The 23,180-nt window shown below is 35.1% G+C and overlaps 2 protein-coding genes across 2 annotated transcripts; both read left to right on the forward strand.

Annotated features, from left to right (window-relative positions):
• Window positions 1–1,530: 1,530 nt before the first annotated feature.
• On the forward strand, window positions 1,531–10,015 carry LOC105769416 (sucrose transport protein SUC4). Its single transcript, XM_012590035.2, has 5 exons — window positions 1,531–2,416; window positions 7,550–8,298; window positions 8,675–8,738; window positions 8,834–8,877; window positions 9,726–10,015. The coding sequence occupies exons 1-5, from the start codon at window positions 1,912–1,914 to the stop codon at window positions 9,882–9,884; spliced, it is 1,521 nt and encodes a 506-aa protein (XP_012445489.1). The 5' UTR covers window positions 1,531–1,911; the 3' UTR covers window positions 9,885–10,015.
• Window positions 10,016–13,639: 3,624 nt separating this feature from the next.
• On the forward strand, window positions 13,640–15,823 carry LOC105769415 (protein DETOXIFICATION 48). The gene is made up of 2 exons (XM_012590034.2): window positions 13,640–13,940; window positions 14,062–15,823. Exons 1-2 carry the CDS (start codon window positions 13,806–13,808, stop codon window positions 15,586–15,588), a joined length of 1,662 nt encoding a protein of 553 aa, XP_012445488.1. The 5' UTR covers window positions 13,640–13,805; the 3' UTR covers window positions 15,589–15,823.
• Window positions 15,824–23,180: the final 7,357 nt, after the last annotated feature.

Here is a 23,180-nt window from a genome sequence, read left to right on the forward strand (position 1 = left end):
CATGTGCGCCATCATAAACATGCACAATTTGATCTCGATAACTTCCCACTTGGTTCTCTTTGTATTTTACTTGGGAACTTATAATATGTTACGATAGAAAATCCTAATAGTTATTAGGCCCGGCCCTAATAGCTATAGAGTGTAATATTTGATTATTTTAATAAATATGGATAATTTCCTAAATTAATCTTATATTACATAATGTTATTAATGTTATTTTTTACATCAAAATAACAATCTTAAAATGCTACTAAATCATTACAGATTGTTTTTTAATTTTTATATGAAAATAATAAATATGATTTTGTAAAATTATAATAATATTATATGCTAAATATTTTCGTATTATAATTAATTTAAAATTTAAATTTTATACATATGTATGAAAATACAAACTAGGTATATATAAATTGTGATTCCTTAATGAAAAAAGGTTTTAACAAATAAAATTGTCATACCTGTTTATAAACGAGCATATGATTGTGTGTGTATATATATTCTCATTCCTTAAAAAAGTTTAAACAAATAAAATTGTCATCTCAATTAGTTGTAATAATTAAACTAGACTATTCCTCTTTGGACTAACCACCATCTCTAATTATTGGTCTCCCGTCTCCTCTATATCTTTGATTTTCATGGCTCATCCTCTATTACCCACCACAATATTTATAGTAAAATTATTTAAAATTGCCTTTTAAAAAATATGTAATATTTAAAATTAAAGATAAAATGTAAAATATTATTTATAATTTATAATTTATGTTTATCAAATAATATAATTCCATTTAAATTTACATCAAACAAATATTATAATTCAAATTCAACATTTAAAATTTCAATTTATTAAATAAGATTTTAATGTACTATTAATTTGCGATATATGTTGAGATCCTCAATTAAACATAAACATAAAATTTTCTTAAACCCTAACTTTCTAAAACATGTTCAATATGTGTACCATCTTATTTAATATTAAGTTGTAATGCGACGAATTAAACATTTTAAAGAATATATATATTATATATCAAAGAGTTTATAGTTTTAAAAAAATAAATAAAAGAAGTTAGGTTTGAAATTAAAGTAAATTACTAGTAAGGTGAACAGAAAGAAAGATGGTGACCAAAGTAGTGAGTCATGGACTAGAATTGTATGGAGAAGCAACGATAAGAGCCAAAAGTCAAGAGTCAAGCAGGCTAGGCTAAACAATGTTTGCCAACCCAAGCGCCGAGATTAGCTAAGATTTTCTCCTGTTGACTATAATTAACTAAGATCCAATCCCAATCCCAATTTCATTTGAACTGATAGGACACGCATAAGACGACAATTCAAACAGCACTAACCCTTTGGGTACTTGGCAATTAAGCATATGCTCTTTTTTAACAGCCTCAAAAGCTAGAAAGCTAAAAGCTAATGTTTAATTATTGGAATTTGTTTCTGTTTTCCCCAAAATAACCATTTTCTTTTGTATTCTTCAAAGGCTAGTTTCGTCATTTGAGGATACGTCTTAGAATTTCGAAACGGGGAAAAAAAAATCTTAGCTGTTTGAGTTGAGGTTACGATACTGTCCGAAACAACGAAAAATATGTCTGATCCGAAAATTGCCCTTGTAATAGACTAGAAATTTCCAATTCAGTCAATCCTCTCTCTCCCTAGTTCTTAGCTTTTATTTGTGGGAGGCTTTGTTTGTAATTTTGTTCAATTCCAAGGCCATTTCAAATTTCTGGCTGTTTCCCTCGTCACACTCAAACCCGCCAGTCTCACTGTGGACACTCTCTCAGCTGGAACCGCCACTTTCTCTGCAAGGGACTAACCTTTAGACCCTGAAAACCCGGTTTTAGCGAGAGAAGCAGAAGGGAGAGAGAGAGAAAGAAAGAAGGAAACGAGAAATATCGTGAAATTCAAAGGGAAGGGATGGCGATCCCCGAAGTAAACCGCCAACAAGCCAGAGGGAGACCTACGGCGTCTTCAACACGACCGCCGGTTCGAGCTAGAATTCGGCTCCGGCAGCTGCTTCGAGTCACTTCCGTGGCATGCGGGATACAGTTCGGATGGGCTTTACAGCTCTCGCTTTTGACACCTTACGTTCAAGAGCTAGGTATACCTCACCAGTGGGCCAGCATCATATGGCTTTGCGGGCCGCTTTCGGGCCTCCTCGTACAACCTCTGGTGGGACACATGAGCGACCGATGCACCAGCCGCTTGGGTCGTCGCCGACCTTTTATCGTGGCTGGTGCAGTTTCGATTATCGTTGCCGTTTTGATCATCGGTCACTCCGCCGATATCGGATGGTTGTTCGGCGATACAGAGGCGTCCCGGCCGAGAGCTATCGTGGCGTTTGTTTTCGGGTTTTGGATTCTTGATGTTGCTAATAACGTGACTCAAGGTCCTTGTAGAGCTCTACTTGCTGATCTTACTGGTTAGTATCTGTTCCTTCATTTATGGAGTTTGATCGGATTAACTATTATATCATATGTTAGTTTTCCTTCAAGAATGAATAAACTTCTGAAATTGTTGGGCATTTATATGTTATAAAACCATATATGCTAATCAGATGGTTTCAAACCCCTCATATACATATATATGTATTTGAATAAGTAGTTGAATTTTATTATCCAAGAAAGCAGCATAGCTGCTACAGAATTACAACTCATGCTCTTTGTTGTACAATTAATCAAACATCTCAAAGTTTAGCTTCCAGTGCGTATACTGTGTCAAATCCATAGTACCCAATCTAATTTTTTTTGGTTGTACAGTTGCATAGCTACCACTCCTCTAATTTGCTCTAGCAAGTTGTCTTCAGTCCTCTCATTATGTGTATGGATTCTACCATTCCTTCTTGACAAAATAAATCATGGTAGTCCAAGCTACGCATATGATGGTTTTTGCCAAGCTCTTGCTTTTGATTTTCATACCGATCCATCACAATTCTTCCTCCCAGCTTCTTGCTTGTTGTTGCCGTATCTTCTTTGTAAAGTTACATTTTGAAAACAAGTGTTCTCTAGTCTCTCTTTCACGCTTGCAGAGGGAGTAACCCTTGTCAAGTGTCATCTCCTAGGCAATGAGTAAGTCCGTGGTTGGAAGTCTGTTCAAAACTACCATCCAAGCAATCAGTGAGTGAGTGGTTGGAATGAAGAGCCTTGGACCGTAATTCTTTGTGCCAAGTTACATTTCCCCTCAATGCCTTATTGCATTCCAAACATCTGGTACTTGAAATTTATTACCTTTAAAAGGCCAACTACATCTTCCACCATCTCCTTCAGTTACCACTTGCAAAACAGTTTGCCTCATTTGTAAAAGTTCTCTCTAGTTCCAACTGCAACTTATTTGGGAGGAAAATTCTTAGATTTCCTTCCCTTTAAGAATATATATATTTTTGCCCAAGCTATCCAAAGAGAACACACTTTTGTCAATACAGTCCAGAAATTTCTGGGAAAGCATGTCTGGTTCCATGTTTTCTTTTATGCCTAGGGCTTCTAGTTTTGGCAAAAAAATATGGCTCTAGTAGCAATCCCCTCCTTGTCCTTTCATAAGAAGCTTGAAAATGGTAGTGAGAGTCTGTGAATGCGTGCTTTGGGAGCATGAAATGTCTACACCATTAGTTCTGAATATGGAAGATTGATTGTATCAGTTTGACAAATATATGATAAATGTTTTAAAGACCATCCTGCAATCTTGGCCCCTATTGTCTCAGTAAGTAGTTTACAATCCCTTTTGGATAGCCTTCTAGTGACCAAAGGCATTCTAAGGTACCTAACTAGAAGTTTACCAAGCTTAAACCTTGATGCTTCATGGATAGCCATAAGCTTTTCTTTACTCCAATGGAGTAAAGTTCATACTTTGCATTATTAATCAGAAGCCCAGAGAATAGATAGAACTATTCCAATACCATCTTGATTCCTTGAACAAAGTCAAGATGAGCAAGTCATCCATGATGCTATGATGGGTTATGCGAAGCTTGTTGCCTTCTTTATGTTAAGCAAAAATTCCAACCTTTGCTGCACTGTCCAAAAGTCTTGATAAAATATAATTGTCAATATAGAGAGGTATAGGAGAGGGGGTCACCCTCACCCCTTTTGCTCCCTTAAAAAAACCTTAAAGCCCCCATTAATAGAGATTGAAAATCTTAATGCTGTTCTTTTGTTGTTATTATTGTTTGCAAAACCTCAATAGTTAAGCTTTATGGACAGGCAACAAGGTTAGGATCATTGGTGCCAAGTTGACTTTGAAATGAAGATGTAAACTTCTGTTGAAATTTGGGGGAACAAATCCAACCTGTTCCTGTTTTCTTCAAGCAATATCTTTATTGAATTCTTGCATTGATGACTCTTCACTATCATATAAAAGTAAGCTATATGGAGATCTTGTTCCCATAACCATTGTACTCGTGACTGTTGTCTATACAACACTCACTTTTCATTTTGTTCTCGTAGCTCTAAGTTTAAGGAAGCTTGTTTTGGAACCATTCCTCAAAACTAAGATCTGAATAGCTTTTAACTCCCTATTTGTGGCTTTTACCTTGTTAGATATGCTCCCATAATTACTTCTGTTGAACTGCCTCAAAATGGACTTTGTAATGGAAGTAGAAATCGAGAAAAAGTAAACAAAAATTTATGAGAAGAGAAAACTTGTGTTTATTCACATCATATAGTATCCTATTTATATTAGTTATAAGAGTAAAGGAAAGAAATTAAAGTAAATAAAATTCCTTACTTTTTCAATATTCTGCTTTTGTGCTCGATCTTGCTACAATATCCTTTTTTCCTCTTTATGATATTAGATTCCTTCAAATAAAGACACAATATCTTGAAGTGAACTACCTATTTGAGGGAGATCTTACCCAATTGGCATATGAGTATCCACCAACTTGTGTATTACTTTATATTCATATAATAAACCTTGCCCAGGGGCACCTTTGGCATATTTAAGGATGCGTATTATTGCATTTCAATTGGAGGAATTGACTAACCACACTTATTGTAAAGGGAATATATGAAAATGTGATAATGAGATAATTAAGTTTCCCAACTTATCTTTGATATTGACTAGGATCCTTTAGTGGCTCGCCTGTCGTGAAACAAGCTTGGCAACAGGATCAATAGGTTTACAATCCAACATTCTTGTTTCTTTCAGAATATCCAATGCATGCTTCCTCTAAGATGTAACAATGCTTTTGTTTGATTGCGCTACCTGAATGCCCATAATATATTTAAACTTCCCCAAGTCTTTAGTTTGAAAATGGTTGAAGAGATGTTGCTTGAGTTGAATAATTCTTTAATGATCATCATCTATAATAACAATATCATCCACATATACCACCAGATTGGTATGATGGTAAAAGACCGAGTTATCTTCTTCACTCATTCTCATCCCAAATTATTGGATAACATGCTAAATGGACTAAGGGTTATGAGAAGAATGAATACCTTGCTATGGGTTGAATAGGGTCTTCTGCTTGAGGTAAATTGATGGTGTAGGAGATTAGCCACTTGGAACACATCTGTTTTGTATATGTAATAGGATAATTAGGAGCAAGTGTAGATGGTCGTCGGGAGTATACTTGAGGAAATCTAGTTGATGGTGTAACATTAGGAATAGGAAAGATAGGAATTGGGAGAGCTTCTCTAACATCTTTTTGGTCAAGTGGTTGAGAGTGGAAATAGGGAGATGCCTCAAAGAAGGTTACATCTGCTTACTCAAAATATTTGTTAGTGGTTGGATCATAGCATTTGTACCCTTTTAGATGGTGAGAGTCCCCCACGAAGATGTAGTTAATGAATTTGGAGGAAGTTTATCTTTTTCTGGTGTATGATTGTGTACAAAACAAGTATAACCAAAGACACGAGTAGAGAAAGGGTAAGATGGCTAACTTGGGAAGACAATAGAATAAGGATTTTGATTTTGCAATACCAAAAAGAGCATACAATTGATTGAATAGTATTCAGTTAGAACATCATCCCCTCAAAAATGAAGTGGTACTTTATGATAAATGAGCATGATACAAATTGTTGAAATGAGATGGCGGTCCTTATGTTCAACCTTTCTGTTTTATTGTGGGGGTGTTTCAACAAGAAGTTTGATGTATGATTTCTTGAGAAGTCATGAATTGTTGAAAAGGAAGGGAGAGTTTATATTCTAGAGCATTATCACCGTGTAGAACTCTAATGGAAACACTAAATTGATCATGAATCTCAGAACAAAAAATTTGAAAATATTAAACAACTCAATTCTATTTTTCATGAGAAACAACCAAGTGCAACGAGAGATAAACTGACTCTTCAATCATGAATCTCAGAAGAAGAATGGTTGATGTAGCTAGGTAAGAAAGATATTATAATCTGTGTTTCATGTCCTTTGCCGATCATTTTCTTGTACTTTGATCCTACACAAAAACAGAATGAGAATCAAAGATGACTCTTCAATCAAGTTGTTTTACAAAGTTTACTATTGGAAATCAAGTTGTACGACATTGTGGGGATATAAAACTGACTCTTAATGAAATGGAAGAAAGAGGATGAATTTCTCCTACCCCTTCAATGACAGTTCGAGATCTATTAGCTAGGTGAGGAGGTAAGGGAGAAGCAAGAGTATAGAAAATGATTTTATTGGTCATGTATCCAAGCGTCATTGGAGGGAGATTGTGTTAGGCAATCAAAGGAATTACCCGATTGAGCAACAGAAACCATGGGAGAAGACTATTGTTTTGATGTTTGATACTATAAGTATTCATCATAATCTGCACTAGTTAATGTGACTAGAGTTCCTTAATCTTGGGCATTTGGTAGTGGAAGAAGTCCATCTCTTTGAGACTGAGCTATGTGAGCAATGGGCTGATTATACTGTGTCACCTCCTGATTGCACATCGATTGTTTGTGGTATCTCCATCAGAGCATCCATCTCAAAATATATATTGGCATAAGCAAGTCTTTGTTTAGTTGCTATGACCCTCTCATATTTGGCGATCATTGGTGGTGGATTTTTCAAACTAGTCAATATTTTTCCCATAGGTCTTGTTTATTCAATATTAAATACCGACTATGTATGTACTAGTCATGCAATTTCATGAAGTATTTGACAAAGAACTTTTCAAACTAGTCAATATTTTTCTCATAGTTCTTGTTTATTCAATTATCACATAGTAATCATGACAAAATTGCCATTTTAGAGGATAAATCTTCGTGCTTATAATTTCTTTTGTGACACTCCTTCGAATGTATTTTCTAAGCGTGGGGCCAAACTTTTCTGTCCAAAAATTTCCAATAGGTTGTCCCCATCTTAAAACATTTCATGACAATAATACCTAAAGTTCCTTCACATAGAATAAATTTGATAGTTGTTGCCAATTTGCAATTCTAACCACAAGGCAGCGAATATACTTTTATGTTTACATTTTTGCTACGCAAATGTACACACAAACAAATTAAAATTACAATGTAGTTATTTGTATTGTCAAGTACCATAAAAATTCGTTTTTTTAACTTTTTAATGCATAAACATAGAAACCATGAAACCAACCTCAAATTGACATTATCTTCTGTCTTTCTTATGTTAGGAAAGGATCATCGAAGAACTCGAGTGGCAAATGCTTACTTCTCGCTATTTATGGCTGTTGGTAATGTTCTTGGCTATGCAACAGGATCTTATAGTGGGTGGTTTAAGGTTCTTCCATTTACCATGACAGCTGCCTGTGGTGTTGACTGTGCAAATCTCAAATCTGCTTTCTTTCTAGACGTTATTTTTATTGCAGTTACAACATATGTAAGTGTTTTAGCTGCTAAGGAAGTGCCTCTAGGTTCAGTTGAGATGTCTACAGCCTCTCATGAAGAGAGACCTGAACACTCAGGTGGCAATGCTGAAGAAGCTTTTCTATGGGAATTATTTGGAACATTTAGATATTTCTCAGGGACTATATGGATAATCTTGTTTGTTACTGCACTGAATTGGATTGGATGGTTCCCTTTTCTTCTCTTTGACACTGACTGGATGGGTCGAGAGATCTATGGTGGTCAGCCAAATGAAGGGGCGAACTATAATTCTGGGGTCCGAATGGGGGCAGTTGGATTGATGTTGAATTCCGTTGTTCTAGGAATTACTTCAGTTCTTATGGAGAAGCTTTGTAGCAAATGGGGAGCTGGCTTTATCTGGGGAGTTTCAAACATTGTCATGGCCTTGTGCTTTCTCTCAATGCTCATTCTATCGTATGTAACAGACCATATGGATTATATTGGCCATGACCTACCCCCAGCTGGCATTGTGATTGCTGCACTACTGATTTTTTCCATCCTTGGCTTTCCATTGGCGGTAAGCTGCCTTCTCTTTCCTACAGAAAATCATTTGAAGTTTTGATTGAATTTGTAAAGAACATAGGTATCTTGATTTTAGTTGTTTCCTCGACATGGACCATGCAGCCATTGAGAAAATTGCAGTCTAATCAATCTCAACTTGGTGATCTTGGTTCAAATCCTAAAACATCATCTTTTGGCTGTCTATGTACTGTAATTTAATGGTCAATACAATTACCATGACAGCTGGATCTTAAAACTGGTCCAATAATGACTAGGCCTGAGGTTAACCTTGTTCTGCTGAAGTCTCAATTGATCTTCTTTACAAAAAGAAAGAAAAAGTTGGGAGCTTTTAGTTTGTCTGTTTAACTGATGCTATTAGTATTTTATTGCAGGTTACTTACAGTGTTCCATATGCCTTGATATCCACGCGTATTGAGTCTTTGGGACTTGGTCAAGGTAGGCAATATTTTTATTTTTGTATCTAGAATGTTGCTATTTTTTACCTTCTGGATAAGTTGTGAAGGTGCTATTCTCTTTGTTGTGTCCTACAGGATTGTCGATGGGAGTCCTAAATCTAGCTATTGTTATTCCACAGGTATTGCTTAGCTCCTGAACTCATTTTATCATGATTTACTTTCTTGTCCTTTTTTGGGTACGCTGTTTGACATGATCATTTTCATACATGATGTACATTTGAAAAATTGAAGTGGATTGCATCTTTAGCTTCTCTTATAAACATCTATAAATTTCTTATATGGGGTTTAAACAATTCATTGTTCTTGATGTCATTCAATATTAGGCTGTCTCACGTATTTTGAAATGATCATCTCATTGATTGATGCACCCCTTTAAAATTTGAAGTGGACTGGATTTGAGCCTTTATTGTAGCATTCTTATATGAGGTTTAAACTATATTCAAGGAACTTAATAAGTTGGAACCATGTAAACTTGACTTAGTAATCAATATTATTTAGGTTTGGGAGGAATAAGACCTCTCTTTTATATGGGGTTTAAACAATTCATTGTTATTCCAAGGATTTTAATTGGTAGGAACTCTCTCATGGACTCACACATGCACACGGATAATGCATGCATGGTAGCATCAATATTTTAGATACTACCAAGCATCCCGCTCCAACAATTTAATGGAAGATGGTTTGTTAATTTTTCACTTCTTTTTGTTTAGTTTTGTTAACCATCCAACCTAAAACCAATTGTTAAAAAATGGAGGGGCCCAACTTGAAATCAAGAGCATAGGAAATTCAGTATTTAATAGATATGGAATAACAACACTTAACACTCCCCCCTCCTGTAGTTCAACAAGAGCATACTTAGATCTATTAATCCAACTTAACGCAGTATATATTATATAATGTTTCATTGACAGAAATTCTTGTGTTAATCTTTCAATTTAAACTGTGAAACTTTGGTTGTTAACAATAGGTTGTGGTGTCCATGGGAAGTGGACCGTGGGATGAACTATTTGGTGGTGGAAACTCACCAGCTTTTGCTGTAGCTGGTGTCGCGTCCCTCACCAGTGGACTGATAGCAATCTTGGCTATCCCTCGAAGTAGTCCACAGAAGATCAGAGCACTCCCATGAGGTATTGTTGTACCTTATTTTTTGTATGCCATCAAAATGAATATTAAATGTTAAGATAGAATTTGTATATAGGATATTGTTACTTTATTGATCAATAAAATTATTACAATCTGAGGTTTTGTTTGGCAATACATTATTTCTCTTTTGACATTTGAAACACTGAAATACTATCAGTGTATTATGCTGCAAGTAGTGAGTTTGAAGCTTTTACATCTTTGAGCTTAGAAGCCAGAAACTTAGAACAAGGTTGTTTCTAGAACGGTAAGTTTCCAGAATTATTCATTGAGACTGCCCTTCAAAATAGAAATGATGGAAAATAAAATGCCGATGGGGCATCACTTTGCATTCTGATCATGATGGCAACTTAAATGTAATGCTAACAAATATTTGTAGTTTCAATGAGGTTTGTCTTAAAAAGAAGAAAGAAAAAAAGAGAGAGATACTTCAGCTTTCATTGAATTCTGGATGAGACAAGTTATCTAAAATCAGTGGAGAATTTTTTTGGCATGAAAAATCTGCCCACCTGCTGGTAATGCTAGTGAAAAAGCCTGGAGGGTTTGATTCGAGAATTAGTCCTGGGACTACTATTTCCTTTAGCACCAAGATAAGTTGCTGCTGATTGGGATCTATTCCTTAGAAAACATCAACTTTTTAATTTGGTACAACGAATTTTATTGGTTGAAAGAAAACATTGCAATTGCCCATTTGTGGTTCAATCATGATGTATTGGAATCTCGTGCATTGTTTTGTGCCAGAATTTGCTGTATGAAGGTGGTGAATTGTGCTTTGTGGCCAACAGTATGAGTTGTGCTGATTTAATACCTTTGATAGAGACATGTCTTTTATGCTCTGATTTTTCTGGTTCTTTTAATTTTTCCCTGGAAAAAAAAAAGGCTTGATTGATTTTTATGGAACGGGTGTTTCTCTTTATGATTATTCTGTTCTTTTTATTAAATTTTAACATATATCTTCCTCTCTTCTTGTTGCTTGCTTGCCATCTGAATATTGGAATAAGTTCTGTGTGTTTTATTGCACTTTTATGAAAGGCTGTTTTGCCTTGAATGCTCCCCCATAACCTGAGAACACAGCATTTAAAAGACCCCGAGTAACAATCATGACATGGCTGATTAACAGTACTGTAACCTTATTTATTAGCCTTTATGGTGCCTCCTAGATTCGTTGAAGAACTTTCTACCCTTAATAAGGTTAAAAATTGTACAATCTCAATGTGCTGAAATGCATTGGTTTTGGTGCCATTTTTCAAATTATCATCACTGACACAGCTGAGGCATTTGGATGGAACATTGGAAACAGGAAAACAGCAGTAATAATATTGGAATACTTATGACTTTTCTCCGTACAAAACAAAACGAAAAATATCAAACGCCATTCGTATTTTTTCTTTTCTGCTTTTTTTTTTTTTTGGTTGGTACATTCAAGCTGAATTTAATTGGCATATGTAGTAAGTGATACTTATTCAAGGCATCAATTCCATCTGTTTCTTTATTTTGCTTATTAAGACTAAGCAGGCAAGCATCAAGTCCTTTTTTCTAATGGGGGTATCTATGAATTTGTTCGAGTTTCTAGACAATAAGTATATAGAAATCTTTATTAAATGTCAAAAATACTGAAAGGTCTTGTCACTGTTGTATATCCTTTTCCTTCATTGAAACTTGTATATATTTGGGGTATTGTCACTGAAAGCTCTTTCTTGACATGCCAATAAAAATTCTGCCTCGACTCCACCTCAACAACAACTTGGTATCAAAAGTCGAATGTTTCTTTTTCTGGTTAAATGGTAGAAAACGAATATAATCGTTTTCATTCTAGAACATCTTGTCAATTCCTATTTCTACAACTCCCCCACTTCCCATTCCACAAGTGCTAAATTCGATCAAAAAGGAAATTGGGTTCACATTTTTTTTCTTCTAAGTTTATAATTTGAGACGAACATTTGTCTGATTGGGTTTTTTTTGAGTTGCTTGACACATGGAATCTGATAATAAGTAAACCACCCTATTGTAACAAACAACAAAGGTAAAAACTGATTCTTGAAGCTGCTTGTAGTCTACAAAATGAGCCAAAAAGAGCAAAAAAAGGGGAGGGTAGCTGGTTCGTATGAATAGGAAGGGTCAAGTGTTTCTCACCCATAGAGCCACTATACCATCTGGTGTTACGAGTATAGATTATAAATGGTTGCAGTTGAAGCACGTAATTGTCTATCAGTGTTCCCTCTCTACCATCTGCTGGTTTTCCATACAGCCATATCTACTGTCATATCTCCATTAACACACTTGGTGGTCCCATTCATGAAACAATACCTACCTCCACATACCCATGGAGATAACCTTTTTTAAACAAAGGCTCCCCTCCCCCTTTTTTTTTCAAAAAAAAAAAAAAAACACTGGATATGACACATTGGTCACTTGAAAGCTAAAACCCCACATGTTGTTTAGCATTTCCTTGAGCTCTCAATTAGTTTCCCGCAAACAAAGCATGATTTTGTTCCCCTATTTGGAAAAAAAACGGACTGTTTCTTAAGCCCATTTCTTTGCAAATCCCGACGACACCTGAAGACCTTGCAACTTGGTGTTGCATGATAAAAGCCTTTCATCCTACTCCAATACTCGATAGTTGTATTATTTTAATTGCTTAAGACGATATTTATTAAGTAGGCTCTTAATGGGGCAACTACAAACAATTTTCCTTTTTATACTTTGTTTTCACCTATAGAGTGTTAGCCAGTTGTGTTAGAGAAAGAAACTCCACCACAAGTTCTTTTTTTGTGCCAATGTTAAAGTTTTATTTTATTTGCTTTCAATGAATGCCAAGCCGGTTTATCTCTACATCACTTACCCTGGAAAACGGATGAAGTAAAAAGAGAAAAGCCAGAACAGATGGGACCATATATGCAAAACACAGATGTCAGCCAAAGCTTTGTCACCTTACATATTGAACAACTAGTCTCAAAGGGATCGATGTTCGGTTTTTCCCACTGGTGCTTGGTATGGGTTTCATCACATGGGTTGTGTGAAAAAGGGACATATGCATGGCTGCCGTAGAACATGCAAAAAAACAATTTACCTGCCTACAAAAGTTACACACACACATATATAATAGCACAAACATAGCAGCCATTGCCAATATAAATAAAATATATGTCTTTATGCCGATATATATGCCACTGTCATTTCTCCAACTAGAGGCTGAAGTTAATTTGCCCGTCAATCCATCCCCACTTGACAAACTCAAGATAAACTAAAGTAATACAGAAATACATACAAATGGTCTAAAGAATAACCAAAAAAAAAAAATTGTCCATTATCATTATACCAAACAAAATTTCATTGACACCAAAAACAAAATGTTATGCGAAATCATCATGGGATTTTCACCACATCTTCCAAATGATAAAATATTATATCATACAAACAAAAAGATGAGCAACAAGGCTTTATTAACTTGAACCTATCTTTCTCTCTAAGTATAGATTGTTGACCTCTGAACAAAAGGAACTCAAATTCGAAGTGACTAACCTTCACATTCAAGCCATAGAGAGAGAAAAAAGAACAAAAAAGCTAAAGAAAGGATAGGATGGGCGGCCCCCCCCCCCCTCTCTTCCCCCTTCCAACTTCCAAAGCATTTTTGAGTATACGTATTTCTATCATTTGCTTCGATCTGTTGTAACATCGACACGTTCTGAGAACCCCAAAGAGTAGGCCCCAATCGCCTGTGTATAAATATCGACATTCATTCCATCATCTCCAACCCCCATAATAAGCACAAGCAACATAATAAGCACAAATAGGGTCGACGTTCTTTACCATTGCAATCACTCTCATTTAACTTATCCATTCCTTTCCCTTTTTCCCCGTAACTTCTTTTATCCATAAAATCTTAAGATAGCCAACCTCTATAGCTATGTATAACCAAAAACCATCTTCTCCAACATCTTCATTTCTCCCTTGTACAAAAACCCTTTTCAACAAAACTGCGGATCTTCCCATTCCCAATGATGATGATGTTGAACTACATAGATTCCCTACTCTCTCTGAGGTATAAAAACAGCTTAAAATTTATATATCATCATGTTTCTGTAGCTGTTTAGAAAAGGATAACTTTTTTTTATCAATATATCACCCAATGACTTATTTATCTTGCTTTTGTTTGTTTTCAGGCCCTGGAAGAGATCAAAGCCATCGGGAAGATCTCAGGCCCGACAGCGATCAGTAGTTTACTGCTATATTCAAGAGCTATGATCTCCATGCTCTTTCTTGGATACCTTGGTGAACTTGAGCTCGCTGGTGGTTCTCTTGCCATTGGTGTTGCCAACATTACTGGTTACTCTGTAATCTCTGGTTTAGCCATGGGAATGGAACCCATTTGCGGACAAGCTTATGGGGCCAAACAATGGAAACTCCTTGGGTTAACACTGCAAAGAACGGTGCTTCTCCTCCTCTCGGCTTCTATCCCTATCTCTTTCATGTGGGTCAACATGAAAGCTATCCTTCTTTGGTGTGGTCAAAACCAGGAAATATCATCCGTGGCTCATACATTTATTCTTTTCGCCATTCCCGACCTTTTTTTCCTCTCACTTCTTCACCCGCTTCGAATCTACCTCAGGACTCAAAGCATTACATTGCCCGTAACTTACTGTTCAGCCATCTCTGTGGTTCTCCACGTCCCCTTGAATTACCTCCTTGTTTTCCATTTCAAGCTTGGTGTTGCTGGGGTGGCTATATCCATGGTTTGGACCAACCTCAACGTCTTCCTCTTCCTCTCTTCGTTCGTCTACTTCTCGGGGGTATATAAAGATTCTTGGGTAACTCCAAGCACCGATTGTCTCAGGGGATGGTCCTCTCTGCTTGCTCTTGCTGTACCAACTTGTGCCTCGGTTTGCCTTGAATGGTGGTGGTACGAGTTCATGATATTGATGTGTGGTTTGCTTGTTAACCCCAAGGCTACCATTGCTTCCATGGGGATCCTTATTCAAACAACTTCTCTAGTCTATTGTTTCCCTTCAGCTTTAAGCGTTGGAGTATCCACAAGAGTTGGGAATGAACTCGGCGCAAACCGGCCCGGGAAAGCTCGGATTTCCATGATCGTCTCCCTCGTTTGCGCAGTATCGATCGGCCTCTCGGCCATGTTGTTTACAACCTTGATGAGACACCAATGGGGCAAGTTTTTCACCAACGATACCGAAATCCTCGAGCTTACAGCCGTTGCATTGCCTATTGCCGGGCTTTGCGAGCTCGGCAATTGCCCACAAACAACCGGTTGCGGTGTGCTGAGAGGTAGCGCCAGGCCGACCATTGGAGCCAACATAAACTTGGGTTCATTCTACTTCGTGGGGATGCCAGTAGCTATCCTAATGGGGTTCATAATAAAAATGGGGTTCGCCGGACTCTGGCTCGGTTTGCTTGCGGCTCAAGCATCATGCGCTTCCCTCATGCTAGTAGTTCTTTGGAGAACAGATTGGATGGTCCAAGTGGAGAGAGCAAGATTGCTCACACAAACAACAAATACATGTAACAATAAACCAGTCCCTCCATTGCTGATTTCACCTAAACCTAAAGAAACTAACAACAAGAAAATGGGTGATGATGTTGTTGAAGAGATCATAGTGTGCATCAATGATGAGCTTGTGAAGCCTACACTTGAAACACACCCTCTCCTATCTAACTCACACATTGATGAGCATTAACCAGAGTTTCAATTACCCTTTTGCCTCATTTTTGCCACCACCCCATCACATAAATTGAGTTTGATCTGAACATTTACTGTTCCTACTATTAATTTCTACTGTACAAGAGAGCCCTTTTACTTATATTTTCTTGTTTTAACTTGATTTTTTTTCCTTCCATTTTTCCCTTTTTCTATTTAAGTCCCCATTATGTATTTAATAATGAATGTAGAATGAGATAGATATATTTAATTTACTTCTCCTTGGTATATATGTTTTGGACCGACCGATTGAGAAAAGTAAAGTTAAATAAAATAATAAATAAAGGGTTAAGCTGTCGGTTGTTTTAAAGATGTGTGGAAAGTGATTCTGCCTGCCTTTCTTCTTGTTCCCTTCCTTTTTAAGGCTGGAAACCCATTTGCTTGAGTAGTTCCTAAAAGGGAAATTTAGCATAATAACATATACGCAAAAAGTCTTAAATAATAATACAAATGATTCCACCCAATCAAAAATAATACTACAAATGTTAATGTTCATATCTCCGCTTCAAATTTATAAATTATTTTTTGCGAAATATAAAAAATAAATTAAGTTTTGATTGAAATGATAAAGTAAAGTTATTTATGTTTAATTCATTCATAATTACTTAAAATTCTGTATCTAGAGCTGATTACACACTTATATTCTGACTATAACCCGTAATCCACTTACCTTGGTGGTTTTGAAAAAAAACCTTCAATTGTTAGTGGAAAGTGATTGCTTGCTTGTTGTCAATATGTTTAATGGTTAAACATTGGAGACCGATGCAAGTTAGCAGGGCGAATTATTAAAGCACTGTTAGCTAGGGAATGGACTATTAAGGTGATATATATTCCACGCACAGTAAATATGATTGTTGATTTTATGACAGCTTTACGTAAGAACGATTCTATTCCCCCCCCCAAGTCGATTGTTTTGGAAGTCTTATAAGAGAGTGTTGGTATTCAAGAGAAGATTTTTCATGACTAATTGTATTTAGCTTCTTCGTTTATTAAAAAGAAAAAAAAAGTGTTTAAAATTATAAATTGCATTATGTGTATATTTTCTATTTTTATATAAAAAGTAAAAAAATACCTTGTAAATAATACAATATATTTTCTGAAAATAATAATATTTTAATTAAATTAATGCTCCGTTGAGTATAGATTTATTATCTGTTATATTCTAGTTGTTTATTTCCTTATTCCTTAAAGCTTTCATTTGCTTTAAAATTAACAACAAATTTTGAAGAAAATTTATTTTTCTTTCCACTGAATTTTGTAAAAGCAGACATAAGATTTTAATGCATAGTTGTGTTTATTATATATACATGTTGTGCTTTAATATGAAAAAGGGCAAGTCTAAGCTCATGCTAGAATCTCTCATTGTAAGGCCATCCATTTACTACTCAATGGAGATGTGTATATGTATTTATTGTAAAGTGGAATAATTGGGTGTATTAAATGCCATCACCACATTAAATTAAAGTTCACACTCACTTTGGAAATTGAATATAAACAGGTGGACATCTTTCTTTTTCTCCTGCTAACTTAGTATAATCTTATTTCATCATAAAAATTTCTACTAAATAATTTACAATTTTTCACTCATTTTCTGATGGATTTATATGTCATGGAAAACATAAAATAAAATGAGTTTAATTCTGCTTTGAATCCATGTAGTCTTTAGACATTTTTGAAAATCAACACTCTACTTTTAATTCCAAGAATTTAATCTATTTATTTGTTTGATTTAAAATAAAAATCCAATTGATAACATCAATAAATTTGAATAAGTGATATCAATTGAACTTTAACTTTTAAATTAAACCATTAAATATGACAACTTTAATCTGAGTCGACAACGAACTCAATATGTTACATTCAATGTTTGAGGGCATCGCAGTTGACATGGTCAATGAACAATGATTTTCTAACAATTTGGTGACTTGAATAGAAGAGTGTCACACAATTCAAAATTGAGGAATTTTAGGCTTTAATTTTCATGTGATTAAATTTTTTTAAAAAAATAGAAAAATTAAATTTCGAAAAACCCAAAGAGTACAAGGACCAATGTCATAATTAAACCAATAAAGAAAACCTTGGGAAGAGAATATTTATGGAATACAAGAAAGTGTAATAATTGGGAGTAGTGTGAAGTAAGAGAAGGGTCTTGGTTAAGGGGGGTCCCCTGCTTCTTCTGCTTCAACTCAAGAAACAAAATCTACCTATTATTACCTGTCTACTTCTCACATGACACACTGCTGCCTATGCTTTTGGCAGTTTCTCACCACCACCACCACCTCCACCACCTTCCTCCACCACCACCACCTCCTAATCGTTCTTATTTTTTGTCCATATAACATGTGCATGCAACACTAGAGTATAAGAAAAATAAAAGAAAAGAGGATAATAACATGCAAAGTGCTCCATTGTGAGTGGTACCTTCAACCTCTTTTTTTTTATATATATATATATATATATATATAGCTCTTCCTGTACAGTATACACCACCTTTCTTTTGGTTTTCCTTATCTTCTTATCTACTACGTATCTCCCATATATCAGATATAGCATGCAACCGTGGTAAGGAATTTCCTTTAAAACGTGTGGCACACCATTTTTTTCCTTCTAAATATTTCAACTCCATGAACTTGGTTATGCTTGTATATATGCTCTACTGTTTTTCTTTTTTATTTATTCATATATATATATATATATATTGTATATATTCCAAAAGTTGTAGCTTTTGGACTTTTTGGTCGTATAAAGTTGTAAAGTACTACATAGAAAGTTACAATGCCATATCCTCATCATCTTGATAATTTAATTTATATGTTAATCTTTTAATTAAACAACTTGTCAAATTAATTAATACAGAATTGCTTTAACGTCGGGATTGAAATGGGTCGGTGTTCAAAGTCAAGTCTAAAGAGGGGCAAGCAGGGGTTTTCATAATGAAAATTTTGTAATTAAGTCCCTTCATAAATGATAAAATTATAAGTTAATGTATGGTAAATTTTTACTTTGACCCCCAAAATAAAAAAAAATGTTTAATTTCTTAAAAAATGATGAAATTATAAATTAATAAAAATTTCAAAAATATAAAATGCAACCCCTACTAAAAATTTATAAATTCACCATTGTCATGACAATGCAGGATCCCCATCAAAGTCCCACTCCAATGTGACAATGAAAGTAAAATCCATGCACGGCCACCATCTCCTTCCAAAGGTTTTCTTGTCCCATATATAGTAGCCAACTTAGGTTACCCTTTAGCCTTAGATGGACTTGGAACCCTTCAAAATTACATCAGTACACTAGATATTTTTATATTATATAATATCACACATTTAATTTCTGATATTTTTCCATTATATGGTCTCAAACTTATGTTAAAATTTCCTAATGAAACTACTTAATGTGACATTCATCATGGCATTCTTCACTCAATAATTCTTTTGTGAGTGGGTACTTATTTTAAGTGTTTGTTTTATATGTAAGTACGAATTTCAGCAAAAAATTAAAAAATAAAATGCATTAATTTAATTTTGGTGTGTTTGAATGTTATCTCAACTAATGCGCAAAGTAATGGTTAAAAAGTTACTTATTTTATTTGAGGTATGTACTATGAAATTAGGTTTGATGAATAACAAAATGTACTAAATAGTGACTCTATTTAAATATTGATTTTAACTCTAAAGATAATATACTATATACTACTCCAAATCCATTGAGGAAAACATTAACCACTTGAATAAAATAAGATTTATCCCCAAGCTAATTGATTAGGTTTCACCTAAAACTTAGGTAAATTTGGTTTCAAACCAAGTTATAAAAATTGGTTTTCTATTTTATCAAAAGAAAAACAAAGTCAAAAGCTGAAAAATAGAAGCCATCCTTTGGAGCTTTAAGTATAGCTTTCCTTTATGCACAATAAAGCTGCTAAAATTAAGATTTCTATTCTTTCATCATTTTAAAAGTAGGGATTTTTAAGAATTAAACTCGAAATTGATTATAATTATATGTATTTGCATTCAATAAACTATCACGTAATTATCTTATGAACATTTGAAGTAAAGAACATGTTGTGGAGAATCTGCACACAATGCCACCCATTATGGGGTATATCTATCAAGTCATCATTTGAATTCCAGCAAATAAATGTGAACTTTTAGATCGAATAAATTTATGCCATGTGTCATTGGTAGCCATTTCCAATTCTTTATAGGACAAGTGGCTCCTTAAAAACGTGACACGCGTCTCTAACATCGACCCACTTTGTTTGAACTTAGTAGTCCTCCAATGGCATCATTTGGAGTGCCACAGGAATCCCATTTTCACCGATTAAAAAAATCCCCCGAGAAAACAACATTTCTAAACAAAACAAAGAAAAGAAACCTAAAAATTAATCAAACCGCCCCAATTGCTTGAAAATAGTGGAGTAGAGTGTTAATGCACTAAAGAAAGTGACCAAAAAAAGAAAAGCTAAAAGAACTAAGAAGGGTTACTAAAGAAAGGGTTTTTCAAGTCCTAATCAGTATATTAACAGGTTGATTAAGCTACCACAACAAACAATTAGTACCTAAAACTGGTAAAGGTATATGTGCCATTTAGCTTATAATTTTGCCTTGTAACAACGTCTTTTCAAAGAAACCAACTCACCATCCTTTATGGGCGGAAGCTGTGGTGGGTGGTCGGCCCTTTATCTTTCTTGGTTTCTTTTTCATTTCAGTGAAATGAAACTGAGCTATGCCGCGGTGGCCAGTGGCCATCATCTTTTAAAACCATAACAAGTGTTTATAGGGCCTTGAATTTGTGTAAAAAAAAGCTTGGAAACCCCTACTACTATGAGTACTATTATTTTTTCAATGACCCTTGGCCGAAAGCCACCCCTTTTTTGCGGTTATAAAAAAGCCTTCAAAAAAGGTCTTCTCCTCAATGATCCATATTATTGATACGTGCTTTTCGTTTGCCAGTTATTGCCTATATTGTCAAAGCTACGCTTGTGAAATTTCGTAAAGTGATAATAAATTTGCATTGTCTTGTCCTGATTCATGCCCCCCCCCCCCTCCCATGCAGCCATTGGCATCACCTTTGGGATTGCATGCAACCCTATATATCTAAGTGTACCCTTTTGGCCTATGCAGTGCATTTCCATGCCATGATATTCCTTCTTTGATCGATATTGACAGATGCCAAACCAGTACATAAAAAGTCAATCAAGTTGATAAAGTGAACATATGTTTTTCATGTGGATGTGAGATATCATGGCTTATTATTTGGAAGATGGATTTCCAACTTTAGCTACGTAACATAAATAGTTTATACATACAGCATTTGCATCAAAATTAAGATAAAAATTAGGTGTTTAATAAGGAATATTCAGATAAATGAGTTCCTGAATTATTGTATGGGAAAAAAAATCAACAACTCTTACATATCTTACAGAATCTATGTACAAGATTTTGAATAATGGATGTAATTAATGCTTTGGAGCATTTTTTAGAACTAGGGAAAAAGAAAGTGCAAAAAAGCTAAAAGGTTAACCTATAGGGTGGGGGGGGGTGATTCTATTATATATATTATGTAGTGAATGAGATGGCCAGGCTAGCAAGCGATCAAAATATGCGGTGTTGGCCAATGAGCGATGTTAGGATAGGTAGCCATAGCTAGCTAGCTAGCTGTTTGGGATCATGTCAAATTACTTCTCCTTCAAAGATGCCACTTCTGTGGCATTTGGATGGTCACCAAGGAACATCAAAAAGCACAGCAGTGAACAGTTATGGTAATGTCTTTTTCCAAAAGTATCCCCCTATATATTTATTTCAAGTATTGCTTGTTGCAAATGCATTTTGCTTTGCATATATATATATATATACACACACAAGTATGTGTGTGTATATATATGTCCGTAGGGTATATGCACTATGGGACCGGTATTATTTTGGTGTGGGGGTGTCAATGGCATGTGGTACCACTAGGAGGAAACGAGAATAGTCAATTGTTGTGTAGGGCAATTTGGGTTTGTAAAGGTTTGACAAATAGTAAGGGTATTTGATGTTTTGTCTCTTTGTGGAGAGCTATATATTTCAGTTCCTCTAAACAAGAACTCACCCAATCAAACCCTTCCCTCTTTTTGTTTTCAATGTTTTCAAACATGTCTAATAGCTCTCCCCAACAACAAAAAAGTCAATCTTGGCACTTTTATATGATATTTTTGTTAATGTAAAAGTCAATGAATTAGAAAAGCAATACTCACCGAAGCCAGCCACCCTTGATGATCCAAGATAAGACACGCCTTTTACCACTAAAAGAGTGCAAAGCAAAGCTTTATAAGGATAAAGGATTAATCAATATATCGTTTTTTTGTTTATATATGTTCTTGGGTGAAAAGAAATTGTGTAAACACCAAGTTCTTCAGCTGATAAACACGTGGATTGATAAGGCTAAAAAGGAGTGGGAGAGAACTATGTTTTTTATTTAAGTGTGTATTTGCTTTGCTTGATTATTATTGCGAAGTATTTTTTTGCAATGAAGTGAAAGCTAAGCAAGCAATAAAAAGAGATTCCCACTTCTGACTTAGTGACTTTGACATTTTGGGGGGGGGTTGGCTATTTGGGAGATTCATGGTGTTTTTGACACTTTGACCTGATTTTCTTTTGTGGTTTGACTATATGTAAGCTTTAGGTGGTTTTACTTCATTTCTCCCTTTCTTGTTTCAACCACCCGACCAATAAGGGAGGGATTGAGAAAACTCAGTCCAATAAGCCATATAAAAAGTCTTTGGTACAATGGGAACCTGTTGAATTATGAGACATAATCTCATTGGAATAAAAGGAAAAGATGCTAAACTTGCCCTGTTAACATTCCCATTATGAGTGGGGGGTATTTGCAAAAGCTTTCAAACACTAGTGCCTGTAATAGCTGATGATTATGTTGAAGACCATGAGACCATTTTCAGTCAAAAACAGATTCTCCAATTACAGATAGAAAATGAAAAAGGTTTGGGCCTTTGAGCATTGGCAACGTGCAATAAGAAAGCATGCCCATTCCGATCAACACTAATCCTTTGGATAAATTGTTATTATACAAGCGACAAGAAGTTCCTTCAAGTAAAGTACCATAACATTGGAGGTTTGATGTTTAGACTTTAAGCGATGGTTTTGGCAACGAATGACACGAAAGTATACTACCAATACAATTATTGTCAAACAAATTATTGATGGCAAGACAAGTCAAGGTTTGTAGCTTTTAAATCAAGTAACATATATGATATGTACTTGTGTATATGATCTACAATTGATCATGAACAAAAAAGATCCTATCAATTTACGAAGATCACCAAAAATCTGTATCAGATTATGGCATTTACATTCAAATCTTATTTGAGTTACAATCATCATAGTTACATTTCATTAAAACGATGACATTTAGCTGATAAGTTACTCATCAATTTCTTCTGAGTCAGGAATTGATTGGCATAAATTTCCACCTCAAAACTCAGCATTTAATAATTTGAGAATGTAAATCGTAAATTTTGAAGCCAAAGAAGTCTTTTCTAGCAGCAAGTTTAATTGGTTAATTGGTAAAACT

The sequence above is a fragment of the Gossypium raimondii genome, chromosome 5 (assembly GCF_025698545.1).
Source record: "Gossypium raimondii isolate GPD5lz chromosome 5, ASM2569854v1, whole genome shotgun sequence".
Taxonomy (NCBI): domain Eukaryota; kingdom Viridiplantae; phylum Streptophyta; class Magnoliopsida; order Malvales; family Malvaceae; genus Gossypium; species Gossypium raimondii.

Coding starts and splice junctions, on each gene's coding strand:
- LOC105769415 (XM_012590034.2), top strand. CDS start 13,806: ATGTATAACCAAAAACCATCTTCTCCAACATCTTCATTTCTCCCTTGT. Junction 13,941..14,061: donor GATTCCCTACTCTCTCTGAG/GTATAAAAACAG, acceptor GTTTGTTTTCAG/GCCCTGGAAGAGATCAAAGC.
- LOC105769416 (XM_012590035.2), top strand. CDS start 1,912: ATGGCGATCCCCGAAGTAAACCGCCAACAAGCCAGAGGGAGACCTACG. Junction 2,417..7,549: donor TCTACTTGCTGATCTTACTG/GTTAGTATCTGT, acceptor TTCTTATGTTAG/GAAAGGATCATCGAAGAACT. Junction 8,878..9,725: donor TAGCTATTGTTATTCCACAG/GTATTGCTTAGC, acceptor TGTTAACAATAG/GTTGTGGTGTCCATGGGAAG.